Source organism: Chiloscyllium punctatum, chromosome 33 (assembly GCF_047496795.1).
Source record: "Chiloscyllium punctatum isolate Juve2018m chromosome 33, sChiPun1.3, whole genome shotgun sequence".
NCBI classification, from domain to species: domain Eukaryota; kingdom Metazoa; phylum Chordata; class Chondrichthyes; order Orectolobiformes; family Hemiscylliidae; genus Chiloscyllium; species Chiloscyllium punctatum.
This window is the reverse complement of record NC_092771.1, coordinates 25,741,012-25,748,661: the sequence shown is the minus strand read 5'-3', so window position 1 is coordinate 25,748,661 and position 7,650 is coordinate 25,741,012. Positions and strand designations below refer to the sequence as shown.

At 42.8% G+C, this 7,650-nt stretch overlaps 1 protein-coding gene across 1 annotated transcript; it reads right to left on the bottom strand.

The window, feature by feature from the left end:
- Window positions 1-205: 205 nt before the first annotated feature.
- Window positions 206-2,367, bottom strand: LOC140458497 (cholesterol 25-hydroxylase-like protein 1, member 1). The gene has a single exon (XM_072553177.1). The coding sequence runs from the start codon at window positions 1,356-1,358 to the stop codon at window positions 579-581; it is 780 nt and encodes a 259-aa protein (XP_072409278.1). The 5' UTR covers window positions 1,359-2,367; the 3' UTR covers window positions 206-578.
- Window positions 2,368-7,650: the final 5,283 nt, after the last annotated feature.

Below are 7,650 nucleotides of genomic sequence, written 5' to 3'. Positions count from 1 at the left end.
GTGCTAACCACTGCTGTCCTAATCTGGAAGAGAAGTCCCTCCCAAGATGGGAGAAAGAAGGGTTGGAGGGTAGAAATTAAACCCTTTCCCTTGGTTGCTAGGACATTGTGTTTCATACTAAATATAGAACAACAATTTACAAGCGTTCCCACACTGGCAGAAAATCAAATACAAGCAAACTAAATGCTTCTATTTTCAACTGTTTTATTAGATTTCTGATTGTCAGCTTCACATAGATTGAAGAGAATTCTTTATTGTTTCTTCCGTGGGTCTCTAACTGGACACAGTTGCCACTCCTGCTGTAACTTTGAGAAACTGTGGAAACACTGCATACAATCTTTACAATCGAGCTTTCTAGCAGCTCCCTGCACTGGGCAAAGGATAATAATGAAATGTCCTTTTTTAGGACAGCAATCTACAGGGGAAGCATCAGGCAAGTGTTCACATGCTGTAGCTCCCCCCTCTTTACAGATTTTTAATCAACCCATTCAGCGATGTTGGAGCAGATGGTATTTGACTCCTGGCCTCCTGGTTCAGAGATCAGGAAACTACCATGCTCCACAGGAGCTTTCCCATCTTTAATCTTTGTTGGAAGTCCCAAACACCCGGTCCAGGTGAGTAAAGAAAGGGGCAAAGTTGGTGTTCGGGTTCTGATGATGCAGGTCATGAGCTGGGGCCCCTCCACATAGTCCCCAAGGGATGATCTTGTGGAGGCCCCAGGGCAGGTTGTATCCAGCGTGGTCTTCCACAGACATCCAGACACTCAGCAACATGAAGGCCCACGTAGTTAACGGGTGACACTTGAACAGCAGCGGAGTGGTGCTGCTCCAAAACCCAACAGTCAGTAGCTCCCAACCCCCGAGATACTGGGTTGCCCACGAGAAAGGTGCCACATACTCATGGTGGATGGCATGAAGATTCTTGTACAGCCAGCGACTTTTGTGGTGGAGCAGGTGCCAGCAGTAGTATTGGAAGTCAAACACCAGCAGACAGCTCAGCACGCCAGTCAGGAATTGGGTGAATGTAGGAGCCCTCACTGGCATTGGGGCAGATGGGTCCCAAAACCAATTGATGGTAACCCCGGGAAGGACATAGAACAGGTGGTTGTAGACTGCCTGACGGAGGCACTGGCCCATCATCTGTAAACTGGGCTGGTTCTTCTGAATCTTATATTTGGATAGCAGCGGCAATCGCTCTCCAATGAGGTCCATGAGAGCGAAGGGGGTGGAGAAGAGGAGGTAGCCAGAGAAAGCCAGAAGAACAGGGAAGGCTGGAGACGTCACTGTGGCTGTGTGATGAAGCCGAACATAATCCCAGAGCACCTGGAGGGCAGTGTTGCAGCGATCAATAAAATCCATGTAGCAACTCAAGTGTGTTGATGGAGCCAAATACTTCCCCTAGTCTCTGCAGGTATTGAGACAGCCTCAATCTTTCTCCACCTCCCCGCGGTCACTTTGTGACTGAAGGTTATTGTCCACTACTGTTTATATCATGTGAGCTGAACCAATACTGACCCTTTTCACTTTAATCCACACATGCAAAAGTATTTGTTCTAAATGCAGGGCCTTCTAATTTGTTCTCAAGCGTCCAAGAATTTCCTACTGTAGAGCTGGTGAATTCTTGATATGGAATACGGTACAGAGCTAATCTCCATCTAATGCTTAAAGTCCACTTTATCCCTTCGACTTGGTAGAGGGCCAAGAGCTTCCTCAATAATACTGCAGGCTTTGCAGAATTGAAACTTGTTTTTGCCGACCTTTTGAGTCTCCATTGATACCACCTTGAGTGCCTTAACTTTAGAGAATCAACTGGTAGTAAGTTGTGGTTAATGACAAGGTTAAGTTAATTGAGACCATTAACAATCATGTTCAATATGTCACCATGAAATGAAGGAGAAGCTGCCAAAAGCATGGTAAAGAATATTGACCAGATGTTCAAGTTACTTTCAAGTATTATGCTCTGTTGTTGGGCAAAAAACATTAATTAATGTTGTTGAATTCACCTTATTAATGTTGCAAATGATGCAACCAATTTTCCCCCTCCATTCCAATTCTAGAAATTTGGTTATGTTACCTTCCTGCCGTTTGACTTTATACTTGGGCTAAGTCTAATATCAGTTGTCAGGAAGATTACTAGAACTTGTACCATTTGTAATCGACCAGATGTGATTCTGTAATTAGGTGTCACTTGCTCAACAATCCTGTGTGCGCCAAGAATTATCAGTCGGGGTCACATACATTTATACTCACTGAGCGGGTAGGGGTTTGTGGAGATGGGGCCCTGTCCTCTGTAAAGGGGAAGCATGTATGTCAATGTTCTGCCTTTTTCAGTTGAACAAAAGCTGAAAGAGCACTGTTTCGCGGTGCAGACTCCAAAGCAATGTATTGACCTAGCATGATCCACTTGTTAGCTAATCAGTCCCCTTTTTCTCAAACAATACAAGTTGTTAAAACTCAAAAGAACTGCGGACGCTTTAAATCAGAAACAAAAACAAATTGCTGAAAAAGCTCAGCATGCCTGGCAGCATCTGTGCAGAGAAATCAGAGTTAATGTTTCAGGTCAAGTGATCCTTCCTCATAACCCTATAAATTGTTGCCTTTCAAATTTGGGGTTCTTGCATACGTCCCGCTGAGTGAGAGATAGGATACTATATCGATATCCTAGTTTAAAATTACATCCATGACACTCTATCCAGTTCAGGGCACATGCTTTGAGGGATATATTAGACTTGGCGGGTTTAGGAAAATACTTAGACTTGGAAATCAAAGAACAAAGATATGGTGTGCAAATTATTAGATTCCCTACAGTGTGGAAACAGGCCCTTTGGCCCAACGAGTCCACACTGACCCTTCGAAGAGCAACCCATCCACCCCTGACTAACACTGTGGGCAATTTAGTATGGCCAATTCACCTAACCCGCACATTTTTGGATTGTGGGAGGAAACTGGAGCAAACCCATGCAGACACGGGGAGAATGTGCAAACTCCACACAGTCACCCAAAGTGGGAATCAAACCCGGGTCCCTGGTGCTGTGAGGCAGCAGTGCTAACCACTGAGCCACCGTGCCATTATGGTTGTATTCTGTAGAATTTAGATATTAAGGGAAACTGTAAACTGACACAAAAATTCCACTGATTGGAGGTCTTGGACTAGGGTGTCATAGCCTATAAAGTAAAAATAGTCTCCAATGTAACAAGACCTTCCACGAAAAACCAGGTCTTCACACAAGATTGAAACTGTCTCCCAAAACTTGCAATTGATGTTAGATCAAGTGTTAATTTTAAATCTGAGATGGATAGATTTCCATTAACCCAGGGCCTTGAGGGGTATGAGACAACAGGTGTGTCCATGACATTGGATTGAACATCAGCTGTGCCCAATGTTTTGTCTAAGCTGTTGACACATTGACTTCCAGTTTCTCCAGCTGTCCTCATGCATGCAGCTTGGTGATCCGCACAGTAGCTGGCGAGATTGGAAGGAATGTAGGAATGAGGCAACAAGACTTGAGAGGCTGAATGGTCACCTTGGTGGTGAGAAGTTTTGGGGATTTGCAACAGAATTGAGTGTAATATGGTAGCGCTTGAGGAACACTTCACTCCATACCAGCTATTTTACTTAATAATCCATGTACTGGGACAATCAAGTCGGAATGCTTTCTTTGGCTGGGAATTGAACAATTTGGTCACTTTATGTGTGCTCTGAGGGGATACAATCAGAATTTCACCCTATGACAATAACCTTGAATGCAGTGCCCTCGGATTACCTTGTACATACCTGGACATTTATGATTAACCAATAGTAGTGGGAGAAATGCTAGTACCCTCTCAGTCTAAATGACACACCATTACAGCCTTGCGATAATCTTCACCAAGCACTTTGGTGAAAGTGACCACAATTCAGTTATGTTTACTTTAGCAATGGAATACACCACAGGCCAAGAGTTATAGCTGGGGGAAAGGCAATTATGATGTGATTAGGCAAGATTTTGGGTGCATAGGATGGGGAAGGAAACTTCAGGGGATGGGCACAATGAAATATGGAGCTTGTCCAAAAAACAGTTACTTGATAAGTATGTACCTGTCAGGCAGGAAGGAAGTGGTCAAGCGAGGGAACCGTGGTTTACTAAAAAACGTTGAATCTCTTCTCAAGAGGAGGAAGAAGGCTTTTGTTAGGATGAGACATGAAGGCTCAGTTAGGATGCTTGAGAGTTACAAGTTAGCCAGGAAAGACCTAAAAAGAGAGCTAAGAGGAGCCAGGAGGGGACATGAAAAATTGTTGGCAGGTAGGATCAAGGAAAACCTAATTGGTATACCAATCCCTATTGGTATATCAGGATTAAAAGAATGACTGGTGTAAGATGAGGGCCAATCAAGGAAGTAGTGGGAAGTTGTGTGTGGACTCCGAGGAGATAGAAGTGCTAAATAAATATTTTTTGTCAGTATTCACACTAGAAAAAGACAATGTTGTCATAGAGAATACTGAGATACAGGCTACTAGACTGGATTGAGGTTCACAAGGAGGTGGTGTTAAGCAATTCTAGAAAGTGTGAAAATCGGTAAGTCCCCTGGGCCAGATGGGATTTATCCTGGGATTCTCTGGGAAGCCAGGGAGGAGATTGCAGAGCCTTTGGCTTTGATCTTTATGTCATCATTGTCTACAGGAATAGTGCCAGAAGTCTGGAGGATAGCAAATGTTGCTTCCTTGTTAAAGAAGGGGAGTGGAGACAACCCTGATAATTATAGACCAGTGAGCCTTATTTCGGTTGTGGATAAAGTGTTGGAAAAAATTAGAAGAGTTAGGATTTATAATCAACTAGAAAGGAATAAGTTGATTAGGGATAGTCAACAGTTTTGTGAAGAGGAGGTCATGCCTCACAAACCTTATTGAGTTCTTTGAGAAGGTGACCAAACAGGTGGATGAGGGTAAAGTGGTTGATGTGGTGTATATGGATTTCAGTCAGGCTCCCCAGGGTAGGCTATTGTGCAAGATACAGAGGAATGGGATTGAGGGTGATTTAGCAGTTTGGATCAGAAATTGGCTAGCTGAAAGAAGGCAGAGGGTGGTGGTTGATGGGAAGTGTTCATCCTGGAGTTCAGTTACTAGTGGTGTCCTGCAAGGATCTGCTTTGGGTTCACTGCTGTTTGTCATGTTTATAAATGACATGGATGAGTGCGTAGAAGGATGGGTTAATAAATTTGCGGATGACACTAAGATCAGCGGAGTTGTGGATAGTGCGGAAGGATGCTGCAGGTTACAGAGGAATATAGATAAGCTGCAGAGCTGGGCTGAGAGGTGGCAAATGGAGTTTAACGCAAAAAAGTGTGAGATGATTCACTTTGGAAGGAGTAATATAAATAAAGAGTATTGGGCTAATGGTAAGATTCTTGGTAGTGCAGGTGAGCAGAGACATCTGTGTCCATGTACATAGTTCCTTGAAAGTTGACACCCAGGTTGATAGGGTTTTTAAGAAGGCATACCGTGTGTTAGAGGGATTGAGTTTCAGAGCCATGAGGTCAAGTTGTAGCTGTACAAAACTCTGGTGCAGCCGCACTTGGAGTATTGTGTATAGTTCTGGTAACCACATTTTAGGAAGGATGATAAGTTATATTGAGTCAGTGGGTTTAAGACTTGGTAATACAGGGTCTTGAGACATCATTAAATGTATAACTGGTGTATATTCGCTCAGCATTTTTCCCTTTCCTCTTTTCCTGACTCTCAATTCTTGCTGGTCCGCATGCATCTCCAGGATCTTCAAGAAGTCCTGCCATTCCTGAGAACCATGGACCAAACCTATGTCTCAGTGCTGAAGACAACATTAAAGTGACTTGAATCCTATGAGCTTCCTGACAGGTAACTACAAGCACAGATGCTGTAGATCAGGAGAGTGTTGTCAATGCAACATTTTTCCAAGAATCAGGCACTACATCAATAAGAGCATAAAAACAAGTGAAAGGAGCAGGACTAGGCCATTGGCCCTATGATCTTAATGTACCCGTAACGGCTGATTTAATTGTATCTTTAATCCCACTTTCTTGTGTCCCCCAAAACCCTCAACTTTATCCAACTCAACCTTGAACGTTTTCAATGACATGGAGGATAGAATTCCAAACACTCTGGGAGAAGAAACCTCATCTTAAATGGGACATGCCTTGTCTTAAAACTTTGCCTCCCACCTTCTAGACTTCCATTACAGGAAACGTTCTTGCCATGTCACCTTTCTGAATCTTAAACAGATTAATAAGAATGTCCCTCAAACTTTCTAAATTACATGATGTTGAGGAGCCGGTGTTGGACTGGGGTGGATAAAGTAAAAAAAAATCACACAATACCAGGTTATAGACCAACAGGAACCTGGTGTTGTGTGATTTTTAACTTCTAAATTACAAATCACATCGGCCCAATGTTTCTTCATAAAACCATCCCACCTGCACCAAATGTCTCTGAACTGCTTCTAAACGCAATATATTCCTCTAAATGATAAAACATGTAACATTCCAACATGTATTAAGATGCAATTCAGGTTTTAAAAAGGATACACATTTTGTTACATTAAGCAATTTTCTATTCTAATGTAACAGCTTTCAAGTTTATAATTTCAAACACTACCCAGGGACCATAAAATGTTCAAGTGCCATATTTTAGTGTCAATCAACAGCAAGAATTCAGTTCAGCAGGTAGTAAGGAAGGCAAATAGACTGCTGGCCTTTATGACAAAAGGGTTGGAGTCTAAAAATTGCTAAAACTACACGAGGCACTAGAGTCAAGATTAGAGTGGTGCTGGAAATGCGTAGCATTGGAGGCTGCAGTCCTCACTTATGCCTATACAAGGCACTAGTCAGACAACAGTTGGAATATTGTGGCTAAGTTGGAAAAAGCAAATGAGTGGATGTGTTGAATGAGGATGGTATAGTCGAGAGTTGGGGAGTTTGACTGACTTTGCTGTGCTATTCCCCCAGAGGGTGTGATGCATAACTTTGATTAAGCCTGTTAGGATGCATTGGGAAATTTTAAGGCCCGATTGGAGAAATTCATACTTAATTCACACACATTGGTGAGGTTAGAAAACAGACTGATTTCATTTGTGTTTTTTTTTAAAACAGAAGGGTGATAATGGGCGTTTTGAAAGGCAAAGACAGTGAGCAAAAAAGATGACAAATATCAGATTCCAGACCTGAAAGTGGATTTCACAGATGTGATTACAGTTGGAGAGGACATAGAAGGGACCTTAGAACAGACCTGAAGCCAGAATTGAGTGTCTTGCATTTCCACCAGATGATGACATTTGGCATGGAGGGGCATTGAGTTTGTGAATAATTAAACAGAACTGGAGGATGCTCAACAGTGTAACTTTGTGTAGATTCCAACAGGTTTAGTGCATATTTTATCAATTATTTATTCCAATTTGATCCCTTATCTAAGGAAATATATGCTGGCATTGGAGGCAGTCCAGAGATAGTTCACTTGTTTGATGCTGGGTGAGGTTGAGTCGTTTGGGTCTGAGGGTGTCACAGTAGCTCAGTGGTTAACACTCCTGCCTCACAGTGCCAAGGACATGGGTTCAATTCCAGCACACATGGAGTTTGCACATTCTCCCCATGTCTGCATGTGTTTCCTTCCAAAGGTGTGCAGGTTAGATAGTTTGGCTATGCA

Bases quoted from the DNA above. Each gene is read 5' to 3' on its own strand.
- LOC140458497 (XM_072553177.1), bottom strand. From the start codon at position 1,358: ATGGATTTTATTGATCGCTGCAACACTGCCCTCCAGGTGCTCTGGGAT.